The following is a 15853-nucleotide window of genomic DNA, read 5'->3' on the forward strand; positions in this document are numbered from 1 at the left end:
ATAGATTTCCTAAGAACAAGGACAGTCTCGTATAATCACAGTACAATGACAAAATTCAGGAAACGTAACATCAACAGTATTATTACCTAACATTGAGTCTATACTCAAATTCTATCAATTGTACCAGCTATGTCTTCTGCAGCAATTTTCTTCCAATTCAGGATCATAGTGGCTATAATTTTTAAAAGAAAGTACTGAAACACAGAAATAAACCCTGATCCTCAAGTAATGGGAAAGGAGCGTGGAAAGAAAGACCAGGACCTCGGAAATACATCAAGTGATGAGCCTTTATTGGATTTGGTTTCTTTCTTTCTTCCTTGGTGTTCATGAGGGAACCTGGCTTCGGACAGGGGCAGGAATGGGAAAGGTGAGATGAGGGACAGTCTTCTAGCCAGAGGATATCATAAAATCTCTAAGGACAAAGATGACAGTTGTATTTTTCATGCTGTTCCCACTCTGTCTGGAAGAGGGAGGTGGTGCCTTTCTTCCCAGTGCTCAAAAGCCTTCGTGGCTCCCACCGCCTCAGGATACAGTGCAGGCTTCTCAGCCTGTCCTTCAAGGCCCTCATCCCCCGTCCCTTTGAGTTGGCCTCACCAGGTTCCCCAGAGGCAGCACCCCCCATGGCTCTGTTACCCACAGTGCAGCGGGAAGCCTCACTGTCCTCAAACTGGCCTCCGGCATTTCCACGCCCACATCTTTGTCATGAGGTCCTGTCCTCAGAGAACACCTCTCACTGCCATCTTTAGACATCTACAACATACTCATCCACCAAGGTCCAGTTTACATCTCTTCTTCCCACCAATTGTCCCCAAAGGGCCATCTTCTGGGCAGCACTTCCTCCTTGAACCCCTGCTCCAGTCACTCAGCACCTATATTATCTATGGCCAGTTCCTGCGGGCTTCATGGAGCTGGACCCCCACCTGTGCCTTTCTTATGTTCCCCACTGGTACTTACAGAGGAGGCACTTCCATGACACCTAGTTGGGTTGAACAAAGCTCATTGCTGGACGCAGTGGTCACTGTGGGTGGGGCAGCCTTGGGACTCACAGGAGGACTCTGTCCATTTGAGTCCCAACCACCTGCCCAAGGGCAGAAAGTCCGTAGCCTACCTGCCCCTGCTTAAACTTGCTGGACTTGTCCGACTTCCTCAGGGGCCGCTCGCCTGTGTCCCCATACTCCTCCCCGTAGATGGTCAGGTAGACGTTGGCACTGGTGGCGGCGTTGGACACGTTCCCGGTGATCACCTGGACTGTATAGGTGTTGGCTGGAGACAGAGAAAGATGCAGTGTTGAGGACACCTGGGCCTCAGGGTGGACCTGAGACTCAGCCTCTAGGATCCAGGCAGATGGTGGAAACAGGAAGGACCTACACATACCTTCACACCTACACTAACCTGGAACTGAACTTGTCCTTCCTCCCGCCCTAAGGGTTTCCTTTGCCATGAAGCTCAAGATGTCATGAGTCATGGGAAAATTCGCCCTCAGCAACCCTCCTATTTTATGCCCCCCAACACTGAGTTATATCGGGGCTCCACCTACCGCCATCCAATTCCTCTGCGAGCCGCAGGACAAGAGCCAGGCTGACCCTCCATGGTGGTATTTCAGACACAGGTCAGGAGAGCGAGTTGGGAACCACGACGGGTACCCATCTATGGGGTCTGCACGCGGTGGGAGAGCTAGGCCCCTCCCCCTCCCTGGGCCCCTGTTAGGGGACGGTCTGCCCCCTCCTCAGGCTTACGCTCAGGAATGGACTGGCCGACGGGCACCAGCTCCAGGAGAACTTCACCGTCCTCCTTGTTCCGGGCCAGCCAGCGGTTGACATCGAACTTGTACTCCTCAACCACCTCCTCCATGCCCGGCCCGAACTCCTCCTCTTCCTCTTCCTCCTCAGTCTCCTCCTCCTCCTCTTCCGACGACGACTCCTCCGATGAGGACTCCTCCTCTTCCCCCTCCTCCTCCTCCTCGCTGCCCTTCTTCATCTTCTTCTTCCTCATCTTCCTCTGCAGCTTGGCCTTCAGCCACTCCTTCTTGAGCACCTGCTGCAGCTTGGACTTCTCCTTCTCCCTCTGGGCCTCCTCCTCGTCTGTGAGTTCCACCTCCTGCACCAGCAGTTGCCGCAGCCACAGCGTGTCCACGAACCAGCCGGGCGAGAAGCCCTCGTCCGTGTGCCCCAGCCGGATCTTAAAGACCTCTCCCACGTCCACCGCTTCCAGCTGTGCAAAGCGCAGGGCAGTGGCTGGGGCGGCCCCTGTATCCTCCCCGCCTCCCCTGCAGAGCCGGGCACGGGACTGTGTGCGCAGCTACAGGATGGAGAGGCTCGGGCCCTCTGAGCTCAGACGCTGCCACCAGCTCCCTCTCCTATACATCCAGCTTGCTTTCTTGGCTCTCCAGGACCTCCTGCTGGCCCCACCTTCCACCCAGACTTATTTCCTTCCAAACCCCTGTGATGGTCAAGATGGTCTTCCTACCCCCCTCTCTCTCTCATACACACACACAAACACACCCCACTATTCCTATTTCCATATCGTTGTTCATGCAGTCCCTCACCCAGAATGCCTTTATTCCATCCTCTATCCCTAAGATGTATTCACTCAGATTTCTGAGCTTTATTACTATGATTAGTTTGTGATTTTCTGTGATCTCTTTCCAAAATTGCTTTTCAGCATTAATGATATATAACTTTTATAATAAGTAAAAAAAGTGCTGTTATTTTTCAAAAACAAAAATCTCAATCCTGCCCCCAGAGGCCCCAGGCTCCTCCCCTAGCACATGGCCTCACCCCTCCTGGAGAGCTCAGAGGGGCCCCAGAGCTCAGTGGTCGGCCTGGCCTGGCCCGGATGCCCTCTTTTTCCGCAGGTGCTGGTCTCTGCCCTCTCAGGTGGGAATTCCTGAGGAGGGACTGTTCATTCTCGCGTCTCTTCCCTGCTGGGCCTAACACGTGGCTGGCTCTAATGGCAGTGTGGATGGGTTTAGCTTCTCCTCCGATGATCAGGTTCTCAGCCTCCCATCTGCCACTCTGTTCTAAGCCTCACAATCAGGTCTGTGGATCTCGGGGGGCGGGGCTCACATGGTGTCCCCATCACGTGGGCCACTCTTAGGGCACCTATCATGCTAATGGGTCCTCTTCCCGGTGTTTGACACTTTTTAAAGTCCTGTCCCATCAGTTCCCCCACTTATGGGCCGGGAGATACTGAGGCCCTGGGCTGTCTCATGAGCTGCCCAGTGTCCCATAATTGGAATCCAGACCTCGATAAAAATTCAGGTCTTCTGACTCTCTGTTCATGAAGCTATGATGCCGCCCAAATCACCTTTGTGAAAGAATTATATGCCAAATGGAGCCCAGGATCCCCGGGAAAGAGGAGTTTCTTCTCAGCTACTGAGAGGATGGGCTCTGAACCTGCTGAGTCCCTTGTTTAGCACACTGGATCTCCTGTCCAGCGTTTTCCAGGTCACAGCATCCCTGCAATCAACCTCTCCAGGGAGGGCCATTTGCCGTCCCCCTCCCCCATCTGTCTGCCCAGATATGAATGCATCTCAGCCACCTAGCCAGTTAGCATCCAGAAGATGTGCTGCTGTGTTACATCTCCACGACTGGTCTCAATTTCCCAAGCACTTCCCCTGACAATGATCCTTCCATGGACTATGGAGCAGGCCAGACAGGTGTTATAAAGCTGGGTGTGAACGGATGAAGGATCTGAGGCTCACAGCCGTACAACGCTGGGGCCATCGCCTCCTCCTCAGTGTAATAAAGGCTCAGACTCCATGAGGCCGACCTCCAGCACTAACGGTCTATACACTTGCAACCTTGGCCCAGCTCAGCCAGGCCCTGCCCTGCTGGGCGCTGGGTTAGGACTCTTTGCTGAGGGCCCAGCTGCTTGTGGCACACAAACACACACACAGAGCACCTGCCTGCACATGCTCCCTGCACACACATATCTGCAGACACACATGCACGCAAGCACACACCCATGTCCCACATAAAACATTCATGTGTCCCCCGGTGGGCACCACCCTTGCATCTTCCTCGCCTGCCAACATGCTCACATTGCCATCGGTTTTTCTCCTCTGCTCAAAGGGAAGTTTTGAGGTCCAGGGCACTCAGAACACAGCCAGGAGACCCCAGAGCTTCCCAGGATTCTGCCTGGGAAGCATAGCCCTGCCCTCAGGCTGACAGAGCTGTAGAATCAGAGGCCACAGGGCTGGCCATATTTTGCTAAATTAGGTTTATCTACTCTAGTGGTTCTCAGATTTGGCAGCACATTGTATCACTGGTAGAGCTTTTAAAAGCATCCCCAGACAGCATCCCATCCTAGAGGTTCTCACTTAACTGACCCAAGTGTGGACCAGGCAGCACTTTTTTCTTAAAGCTTCCCAGGTGATTCTAATGAGAATCCAGAGATGAGAACCATTGATCTAATCCAATCCCTTCATTTTTCAGGCATCCACTGGGCCCGCTGTTGGCACCCCCGCTGCCTTACCCCCACACACCTGGAACGTGTCCTTGGATGCCCGATCAAAAACTTTGGAGCGACTGGAGAGGAAGAGAACTTCTGTCTTGCCCTTCTCACCGTAGATCTGTACGTAGACGCGGGCAGTGGTGCATGCTCCGCCCACATCCCCCGTCCAAATCTCAATTTCATAGTGGACCACTGGGTGGACACACGGGGAGAAATGGCACATTTAGCAGTAGTAACAATTATAGTCATACTAACAGCGAAAGTAATAAAACAAACATTTCCTGAGCTGGTACCATGTGTCTGGTGTTTTACACGTAGTGTTTCATCTAATCCTCTCATCAATATGACGAGTAAGTACTATCATTTCCATTTTGCAGGTGGACAAACTGAGGCACAGAGGAAAAGACCAGGGAGTGGAAGTGGCAAACTCAAGCAATCAGACTCCAAAACCCAGTCATCCACTGCACCACATGTGTCTTCTGGAAGCAGGAATGCAGAGTAGTCAATATACCAGCCCTAGCACACTAATATAGGTAGGTGGGTACATAGAAATACAAACTGGTACATAGAAAACAATACAAATGAAAAAAATGAGGCTATCGCTAACTCCAGAAAAAATAAAAAGTTGTGCAAAAGATGAAATGTGATCATCATGCAGTAAATAGCTCAGCAGTGAAAAATATTTGCATAGTCATAATAATGTAAAAATTGAATACCAATTTAATTTTATTGAAGGTTGGAAGGAGGGGACATGTGTATGTGTGCAAACACACCCACGCACATGCATGCATGTTGAAAGAACTAAATCGTCCTCTTGCATAACAGGAAGTCAATAGTTAATGTCCATGACTGAAGAGTCAAGAAATTGATTTACGCACATTGTTAAAAATACGGAGGTAAATTTCAGAAGGAAAAACTAAAGTAATTTACAAGTTGTTACCTCTGAAGAAGGCGAATGGGGTAGGAGGAAGGGAAGTACTGCTCTTTTTATCTTTATCTTGTTAACTAATACCTGTATTACTCTGATGGAAATTAAGTTCTAATTAATAAAAAGAGGGGAGGGGTTGATTCTTCACACTGGCAGGTACCGTTACAAAGCATGTGCACGTGACACAGCCCTCAAGGAACCTGCAGGTTAGTCAGGGAGAGAAAATGCACACACGAAAAGACACAAAGCGTTGTGGAAGAGGAAGAGCTGCGTTGCTATGGGGGTTTTTTCTCAGAAAAGCTACCTGTGAGAGTGGGCCTTGGGCATTTGATGTCGGGGAAACTATGGAAGCACAGAAGAGAGAAAAGTGACATTCCCGGTGCCAGGTTTTGGTCCCACGGTCTTCTTAACCCTAGATAACCTCTTGTTTCTCTGAGCCCTGCCATATGCATGGTTGTCACATCATGTGCAATGGGTGGCCAGATCACCGCGAACTTCACCTTTACCCTGTCCAAAAAGGTCCACCACCTCACACACACCCTTGCTAACCTCTCATCCTGCTTCATTTTCTTCATAGCTCTACTTGGCATTGTAGGATATATTTATTGTTTGTCTCCCTGGTGGAATGTAACGTCCACAAGGGCAAGGCTTTGGTCTGTTTTGCTCATGGCTGCCTCCACAGAGCTTAGGGCGGCTCTGGCTCAGAGAAACATTTGACACATATTTGTTGAAGCAATGAATGAATAAACAGCTTTATCTCCTCAGCCAGTCTTCCCAGGGAAGACCTGGACTCTGTTCTCTTGTACACAGGGCTGAGAATATATATTTCTTAATAAAATCACTTGCTGCCTATAGCCCAGCACAAAATGTTTCATCCTTTGAGTCCTCAGTTTCCCCATCTGTACAATGAACCCTTCTTCTCTCCCAGAACCGTGGTACCAGAGGCAGTTGGAAGCCGTCATTTTCTTCCCTCAGCCTCCCCCTTAAGACCAGACCCCATTCACCCCACAGACCCTCCTCCTTCCCCACTACCCCGCCCCACAGGAGAACAATGTTGAGTCCCAGCCCTGCCACCTCCATACATTTCTGGATCTCCACAACCTCGCTGGGATAGAGCTCCACCTGCAGGCGCCCATCGGCCTTGTTCTTGTCCAGCCAGCGGTTCACAGGGAAGGTGTACTGCTTGCCTTGGCGGGGCACGCGGATCTGTATACTGCCCAGGAACCAGCCAGCGCGCTTGCCCAAGCCGTCATGCCCAATCACCAGGCGGTTGATCTGGAAGGAAATCCAGGGGTGTGGGTGGGTGAACAAGGAGCAGTGCCTAAAACCTCCATGCCTCCATCCCCACCTCCCCAAACACCTGCACAAACTGCTCTCCTTAACCCCATCCCAGTTCCTCAGGTGAGGGAGGCCAAGCAGGAGGAAGGTGGGGTACCCGTCCTGACTGCCATCAGCCTGCTGGAGGGGGCGGGGGGCAGTGCACCACCTCCCCTGCCTGGAGTCTGTTGCCTCCTCTTTAGCCCAGCTCACCTCCTAGGGAAGTTGTGAGAAGCAAGTGAGGGGACAGGTGTGGCATGAACTTTGAAAGCTCCAGCATATACTTAGTAATGTTCGGTGGTGTATGTAATATGCACTTGGTAATAATGTGGCGGCTTCACAAGAAAGCAAACATTCACAGCGTTAGCCATCTGTGTCTGGTCGCCATGTTATTTTGGGCTTTGTTTTGTTCTAAACAACACACTGCTGTAAGTATTTCTGCATTTCTTCTTTGACACACCCACCCCGTCGTGACCATACACAGCCTCTCAGGGTACGTCCATTTCTGTGTCCAGTTCCTCCTCTCCTTCTTGGACCTGAGGAACATTTTTCTCTTTGTAACATCTTTGCCCACTGGCAACACAGATGGTTGCATAGAAGTTCATGCAATCATCCTTATATGTACTTGGCTCTTTGATGTTCAAATTACTTTTTTTTTTTTTGAAAGGCTGTATACTGGGCAATTCCGACATTAGATGGGATTATCAGATGGCCTTCTAGGTCCCTTGCAGCCCCTTAGATTCTCTCTGTGATGGTTTGGAGGGGTGATGTTAGCCATGAGTCTGGTGCCAAAACACCAGATTTAGAACATTGTCCGTATGAGCCCCGCTCTCGCTCTCATGAGTACTAAATGCCTCTTTGCAGCTGGTAACGGAAACCTCATTGTAGCTGAATGCATGTAGCCAGGTCCCCTGGAGTTGTTGGAGGGAAACCAGCTATGTTTACAAACATAGTCTGAGAACCCTTTGGGTGCTTGCCAAGGAACATGGGAGAGCTTCATTGTCTTTCTGTGGTCCTGGGACTGTGACAGTCCTGAAGAGGAACCATTGACAGAGTAAGGACAGGGACAGGTGTCGTCTACCTGATATGACAGGAAGCTCCTTAAGGGCAGGGACTGTCTTTTAATTCCATAACACCTGGAACCAGACTTGAAGCAATTGTTCAGTCAATAACAGCTTGCATTTATTGAGCACGTACTATGTGCATGGGGGTGTTACTTAACATAGTTAATGGTAATAATAATCCCATTAGGATCCCCTTTTGTCATAAATGAAAACACTGAAGCACACAGAGATTAAGTAAATTACACATGGCAGGTAAGTGGAACCAGCAGACCTCAGACCCAGGCAGTCTTCAGCCAGAGTCCACACCCCCAATCGCTTGGCCACACTGCTTGTCGAGGGGCCTTCCAAAATACAAGGAATGGCCCAAATGCCCTCCCCCTTCCTTCAGATGTCCAAATTATCTGCTGGCTGCTGCCAGAAATCCTTAGTAAAGGGAACAAGATTTCACTCTACAATTATTAATTTAACTTAAAATGTGAATATATTTTGATTTAAAAAAAAAGCTTGATTTAAGCGCAATCCCATCAAGATAAACATGACCGACATGAGGTCATTCTCTAGTGTGTATTTTGATGGATCATCTGAAATAGGGTGACGTTCCCTGAGAGGAGAAGGGGCAGGAAAGGGGAGGTCGCAGACAGGAAGCTTGTCACCATCTGAAATATCAACAAGTGATACCCTGAAAGGGGCAGGTGTTCACACGAAGCCCATCTCAGGTACTTCTAGAAACATTTCCAACCTCAAGTTCAGGGAGTGAGACCCGTGCTTCTCCAGATGAAGTGCTCAGACCGCCTGTGGCTGGGCCACCTGGAGCCCTGGTGGAGGGAGACTCTCAGGTCCCCTCTTCGAAAGCAGAATTTCTCAGGTGTGTCCTGGCAGTGTGCATGGACACAAGCTTCCTGGGCAGAACGCTGATGCACGCTCAAGTCTGGAATTGGGAATTACATTCAGGCCCTCTTTTCAGTTCTTCCTTTTCCTCCCTGCACACATACCAGGGTCCCCTTCTCTGGTGTCTGAGACTGAGCTACATTGGTCCTGGGTATGGAGGTAAAGAAAATGTTGGGACTACAACAACTGAAAATATGCATTCCATCTTCGGCTGCTCTAAGTCACAGCTGGAAAACAATCCCCAAGTGGGTATTTTTTCCCCCTTCAAAATGGGTTCATCCATGTGTAGGGGTGTGTGTGTGTGTGTGTGTGTGTGTGTGTGTGTGTGTGTGTGTTGCAGGGGAATGGGTGAGATGACGTCCTGTGGTTCTGGGAAGGAGACTTACAGTTCCAATGTTCAGGGTCTCGAGGGTGAACTCATCCACCCGGCCACGTTCAAAATAGCTTTTCAGGTTGTTGTCAGAGACAAGAAGATCTTGCTGGATCGTGTCAGATTTATCCCCATAGAGCTTGATGTAGACTTGGGAATCTGTGCTGGCCCCAGGGATGTCCCCCGTCTTCAAGGTGATGTGATAGCGGAAGTCTGAACAGTCCAAGGCAGGGGGCAGGAAGGAAGGAGTTTAATACAGGACTATCGGGAAGGAGGGTGGTCTGCAGCCCGGGGTTGGCTCTTGTTCTCTCTAAGTAGCCCTGTGACTTGGAACAGGGCTCTCTCCATCTCTGTGGAGTCCTTTCATCTATAACTTCAAAATCCTAATACCTGCTTGACCTGCCCCACAAGGGGTGAACATGCTGGGAACAGGAAGCCAGGCAATACCAAAGGTAAGAGACAAAGGATTTGAAGCAAGCAAACACCTGGTCCAATTTTTCATTTGATGGACAAGGAAACTGGGGCAAATGGAGCATGGACCTTTACAAATAGTGTTTAGAACATTATATACACAGTCTTCTTGCTAAGACTTTTGATCTCAGCTTTTTAAAGGAGGAATCTGAGCCTCAGATGCCTATGTCTTTGGCTCAAGATGTCACCAGTTGGTCAATAGCCAGTCAGGAGTGAAGTCCTACTGTGGACCTCAAGCTCCCTGCTCTTAACTAGGACACCATGCTGATGTTCCTGCATTTTATCACTCAGAAAGGTCTGCATCATCTAGGAAAAGGAGAATCCCTTTTAGCTAGTATTATTGCTTCTGTTACTCTTATCAATAGAGGTCCATACGCTTTCAGGGCCCCACACCCAAGGCCACAAAGAGTCTGTGTTGCAGAGCAGACAAACAAGAGGTTTCCCTCAAATCCTCTTCCTCTCCCCGCTCCCCAGTGGTGCCTCTGTGGAATGAAGTGAAAAACACATGCTTTCTCCAAGAGTTGGCTTCTGTGTAGCCCAGGGAGGGTGCCTGTCTTGCCAAGGGAACCCCCATCACCGGTCATCAGGACAACTTACTCTTGAGTGTCGCATTGCTGTAACTGGGTAGCAACTCTCGGACCACCTGTCCATCGTCCTTATTCTTATCCAGCCACCTGGGGGCAAACGAAAGGCCATTAGCAAGTAGAGTGGGGCAGGCAGACAACCAACCAGCACACAATTTGTGCAGAGTCACTCGGGAGGCCAGCGCTTTGAACTCAGCAAAGGAAACCATTCTGTAGAGCTCAGAACAGGGGATACCAAGCCATACGGCAAAGGGAGGATTGCCCTGAGGAGGTGATATTTGGCTGAAACTAGAAGGGCAACAAGGAATTAACCAGGAGAAGAGGGAGGGGCCCTCCAGAGGGAACAACAGAGGCTGGGATAAGGAGACTGCAGGCCAGAGTGGATGGAGTGCAGTGAGCGAAGGGTAGAGCTGGCAGGTTTAAGGATGGAACGGTGGAGGGGTCCTTTGCTGTGGAGCCTTGGCAGTCATGGTAAACAAGTTTGTGCGAAAAGCCATGAAGAGCCATGTCACCATGATCAACAAAAACAACCACCTTTTATTTCTAAGAGCTTCCTGTGAGTGGTACCGTGCTAAAGGCTCTGGGGTGGGGAGAGGCAGAGGAGATGAACTAGGGATGAATACGACACAGCCCAGCCCTTAGAGGACCCCAGTCTGGTTAGAAGACAGGAAAGACTGGCTGAGGCATTGAAGACCAAGACAAAGATGGCAGATGGATCAACGTAGGTGCGGCAGGAATGCAGAGAAATAAGAAAGGCTCGTGGTGGAGGGGCTTTGATCTGAGTTCTTAAGGACGAGTGAGATTTGCCAGCAAGGAGAAGCTGGTGTGGACCTTGGAGAGCTGCAGATGGATAGCTGTCACTCATCAATCCCTCGCAGTGGGCAATGGAACAGCTCTCTGCTGGTCATCCACTCGCAAAGACGAATTCACTTGAAAAGCCCTGTTCCACTGAGCACAGAGACCCAGCCTGAGAAATCAGACAACCGTACAAGCACAGGTTGCCTTGGCCCCAGTACTCGAGATGGTCTCTGATAGAGGGTGATAGCAGCAGAAGAGACACTTTTGGTGTTCTCCGGGGCAACGGGGAAGCCAAGACACTTGCATCTTGACCCAAGTATCTGTATTTTTCGATGCCTCGTTGCTTGTCTTTGCAGCCCACCCATGTTATACCCCTGAGAGGGGGGCAATTCCAGGGCCACAGGACTGTCAGAGGAAGCCCAGGCACTGCCTCCTCTCCAGCCCTCTGACATGGAGCTCAGGCCGCCTACTGGCAGTTCTCTCAGCCAACATACTGCCCCTACCTGGGGTAAAAGCAGGAGGCACAGTGGTGTCCCCATCCCTTCTCTCCATCCCTCACTTCCTCCTTCCCCGAGAACACAGTCTTACATTCTGATGGGACCTTGCTGTCAGCTGCCTGTTAGCTAGCATGAAAATGTGATGCTGACAACTAAGTTGTTACACTTCCCATGGGCTTCGGTGCTGTGAACCTCAAACACAAAAGAACACTTGCTATTGCAAAACATGTAGATACAGCTGGGGAATTCCAGGCACTGATGACAGCACCAAAAGGGAAGGGAGACATATTTGGGAGCAGGGAACTGCGGGCTAGAGCCCCTCAAATCAACCCGGTAGGAGCCTCCTGCTCAGTCTGTCCTGCTGAGGTCACTCTGGCATCTCCCACAGACATGGAGACCACAGAGGAGAAGGTTGAGAAGCAGCCCTGGCCACACATTCCCAGAGACAGGAAGGATGGAAAATCAGCCAGCCCACAGCCATAGGCACATCTTACCTGCTCTCTTTCCATTCTTTCCATCACCTATCTGTCCCCAGGCCCTCCCCAGCAGTCAAAGGAAACCATGACTTGTCATTTCAGTTTCCACCTAACTACTTGAAGGATATTAATAGATATTTCCAAATATAGCCTTTTCTTTCAGCTTCAAACTCTTCAGCCCAGTTTCAGAGTGAGATGTTGCTAACTGGCTAAGGCAGTTTGCTGGTGGTTTGATGACTCTTTTCCCTGGGCTCGCAAGAACATGCAAGTATGCACACGTATGTACACACACACACACACCTGTCATAGCTAAAATGTTTATCACTCCCTGATCCTGGCAGAGACATTTTGAAAACTAGGCCTGGTTTGTCTCTTTCTCCCAGGGAATTAAAATAATAGTTCAGGTGAAAAAGCAGCAGTGTGTGAGCTCAGGTTCTACCTCCAGGCTCTTCAAAGTTCTCCTGGGTCCTGAGTCAGCAAATGCCATCACCATATGCCTCAGCATGATGTCAGAATCTATTTTCTAAAATGTGCATGAAGTGTTTGGGGGCAGGGTGAGTTCTGGGAGCTTTGGGGGCCTCAGCTCTCCTCCTGCCCTGCAGCCAGCATCACTGGCCTTGGCACCACCTTCAGCAGACTTGGCTCCTTTCAAAGTGGAACCGCATTTCACCCTCACCGTCATCATCATGCTGGTCGGGAAGGCACAGAAGACCAGAGAAGTTAAGAGATTTTCCCAAAGTCACACAGCAAGTAGGCAGTGAGACTCCTGGTCCCAAGCTCCCTCTGCACCATGCATGTGGACACTACAACTTCTTCCTCATCCCTTTTCCAGGTTCCCCTCCTCTTCCTGACCAGTCTCAGTGCTTACTCCTCACCATTTTCTTTATCCACGCTCTTCCTAAAGGATCCCGTCCATTTCCCTGCCTTAAAATTTCACCTCTAAGCTCTCGTTTTCTGAATTGATTTTTTAAGGCTGACTCTGCCCACTCAACTCACAGCCATCTCAAATGTAACATGCCCAACTACACCTCCAGAATTCAGGCCGTCCCCACCTCTCAGGCTCCCCATTTCAGCAGCGAGCCTGGCACCTCCCCACTTACCAAAGGCAGAGACCTGGATCCTCCAATCTCTCTCTCTCTCACTCCCTCTCTCTCTCTCTCTCTCACTGGCTGGTCCAATGAACTCTATCTCCAGGATCCATCTGTGCTGTAGCCCCTTCTCCCCACCTCACTGCCACCACCACGGGCCAAGCTGCCATGTTATGGGTTGAATTGTGTTCCCTCTCACCCCAAAAATACATTCACGTCTTAAGCCCCAGTACCTCAGAATGTGAACTTATTTGGAAATAGTATCTTTACAGAGGTAATCAAGTTAAAATGGGGGGCGGGAGGGTCCCTGATCTAACATGACTGGTGTCCTTACAGAAAGGAGAAATTTGGGCACAGACACGGATGTGTACAGAGGGGAGACACTGTGAAGAGACACAGGGAGAAGGTAGCCACCTACAAGCCAAGGGGCACCTGCAGCCACCGGAGGCTAGGAGACAGGCGTGAGCAGAACCTGTTCAGAGCTCCTTCAAAGAGAGCGCGGCCAGGCTGACACGTTGATTTTGGACGTCTGGCTTCCAGAAGTGTGAGACACTAACTCTACTGTTTAAACCAATCAGTTCGTGGTATGTTGTTCCTGCAGCCCTCGCGAACCAATACGCGTAGACCCCTCAAAGTCTCCCTGTTTCCTCACTGGACACCCTACAGCCTGTCCTCCACCCAGAAAGCAAAGGAACTTCCTAAAATGGAAGGGCCCCACCAAGCCCTGCCTGACATGGGCCTCTGTCCACCTCTGACCCCAGCTGGTGGCCTTCTCCTTTGTGCTTCGTTCTGACTGAAATTCTAGAACCCTCAAGCTCTTTCCTTGACACTCTTCATCCCTCAGGAAGTCAGCCTAGATGTCCCCTCTGCAGACAGACCTTACCCACCATCTCCATCTCTAACCCAGCCTGTTTCAGTGCAGCCACCTCCCATCAGCCTCTGCCACCATCAGACACTTCCTTTATCGCATTCCTCAAGAATTTGCAATTACTGCTTTGCTTATTCACTTGCTTATTGTTTAGGTTCGTTTAGTTTATGTTTCAGGCTATAAACTTCATGAGAGTAGGAAGCAAGGGCATAGTAAGTATTTAATAAGTACTTTTTGAGTGGATGGGAATAAAACAATGATGGCTGTTCCATCCAGCATCCACGTTCACTAGGGGGCAAGCGACACAGTGATCGATTTGAAGAAAGACCCGAGCTGTTCCAGGACCCTATCCTTCTTGCTTCTTCTCCATGTGTCAGGATACCCCTTGCCAACCTCTTCAGCCCCATGTCTCTTCTTCAGCCTGAATGACCCACCCAGCCTTCTCTTCTCCATCCATGGATACTCTGATCTTCCTTCCAGGCCCAGGTCCAGTTCCACCTCTTCCTGGAAGCCTTCCTTGGCTCTGAGCCTCTTTCTGTCTATTAGTGCCACTGATTTGGAACTGCCTCTGTCATTACTTATCTTTTTAATGAAATCCCTTGTAATACTAGAACAGTGGCTACACTTTGAAGACTGTTAGAGACCTTTGTCATGGACACAAAAGTTTCACAATTATTGTCCCGTGGGGTCATCCCAGTGGCCCTCCACGGCTGGGAAACTCTTCCTGGGCTCATGGGATAGTAAGCAATCCAGCTGTAGCAAAGGTGTGTCTGTGTGCATGCGTGTGTGCACATGAGGGCATTTGTGTGTGTGGACAGAGAAAGAATCATGCATTCATGGCTGGGCTGTTGGGCAGCTTGTCGGGCAGCTTGCTCCAAAGAGGGCTGTACTTCGTGCAGCCGCCATCACGAAACCTGGGCCAGCCCTAACGAAGTGGGCGTGGACACGCAGCACCTTGTCCACAGGTGCAGGACTCAGTCTGGACCTGGGATTTGCAGAGACCAGCTGGTCCTAAGCCTCAAATTAAGCATACTGGGTACACCTCCCAGATGTTGCCACAGGTTAACGTGAAAGGCCAACTTGCAGTGCAAAAACACTCATGTTGTCCCTTGTTTTAAAAATGTCTCTTTCAAGAACTTCTAGAAGTCAATGGGAGCCCAAACTGGCAGCGAAAGAAATCCAAACGTTTGAGCAAAAAGAGAAAAGAAACTTTACCTCACTAGTAAGCTGGGGAAAGGAAATGAAAACAAAGGAAGATATCTTAAATAGATATTAACCGGGAAAAGTCGTGCTTGGAAGGCTATTATCCAAATTCGAAAAAAACGACCTTTGATGCAAAAATTTGATACAGCTCGTAGCTAACTCTCTGAAGTAATTCTCAGCAAAATTCCGGAATTGTCGTATTTTATCATTAAAAACTTCTGACATTTTGGAACTTTAATGGACACAGTAGCCACACCCTGGGGCACCCAACCGTGTGTGCGTCCACGCGTGGAGTGGGGAGGAGGTGTAAGCACCACCAGCAGGGCCGCCTCTTCCTTGCACCGATATCCGTAAGCCACTAACTGGCTCCCTGGTCCTGGTCGTAGAAGTGGGTCTTCCCCACACTAGGACACATACCCTCCGCTGGAGAAAACTCAAAGCAAGCAGGACTCGCGTACCTGAGACACGGGAACTCCACGTTGTCATCCTCCGGCTGGCCCTCCTCTCTCACCAGCACCCGCTCGAGGAACCAGCCGCTATTCCCGCCTTTACCATCGTGCCTGACTCTCACCCGCCTCACTTTCCGCAGGGTGACGGACTCAATGGTGAACTCGTCAACCTTTAGAGGGGAAGATAGCAAGTCCAGTTGGAAATGGCTCCCCTGGGTCCCAAACACCCAATGGAGACACGGACCTAGAAATCAGCAAAGCCGGAGCCCCAGTGTCTCCCACTGGAATCTCTCTCATTCGATGTCAAGTTCCCAGCAATTGAGATCTCTAGTTTTTGGACAAACAACAGTTATACCCTCAGATCTCCTTCTAAAAGATTGATGCCCCTGGAGGGTGA

General features: G+C 50.1%; 1 protein-coding gene across 1 annotated transcript in view; it reads right to left on the reverse strand.

Annotated features, from left to right (window-relative positions):
• LOXHD1 (lipoxygenase homology PLAT domains 1) overlaps window positions 1-15853 on the reverse strand; it is a 143937-nt gene that overhangs the window by 63169 nt on the left and 64915 nt on the right. The window contains exons 14-20 of the mRNA XM_033087872.1: window positions 15466-15626; window positions 10091-10167; window positions 9039-9235; window positions 6466-6658; window positions 4487-4647; window positions 1737-2211; window positions 1109-1263 (exon numbers count right to left, since the gene is read on the reverse strand). Of these exons, the coding sequence (XP_032943763.1) occupies window positions 1109-1263; window positions 1737-2211; window positions 4487-4647; window positions 6466-6658; window positions 9039-9235; window positions 10091-10167; window positions 15466-15626 (1419 nt within the window). The remainder of the gene's footprint in view (window positions 1-1108; window positions 1264-1736; window positions 2212-4486; window positions 4648-6465; window positions 6659-9038; window positions 9236-10090; window positions 10168-15465; window positions 15627-15853) is intronic.

The sequence above is a fragment of the Rhinolophus ferrumequinum genome, chromosome 19 (genome assembly GCF_004115265.2).
Source record: "Rhinolophus ferrumequinum isolate MPI-CBG mRhiFer1 chromosome 19, mRhiFer1_v1.p, whole genome shotgun sequence".
Lineage (NCBI taxonomy): Eukaryota > Metazoa > Chordata > Mammalia > Chiroptera > Rhinolophidae > Rhinolophus > Rhinolophus ferrumequinum.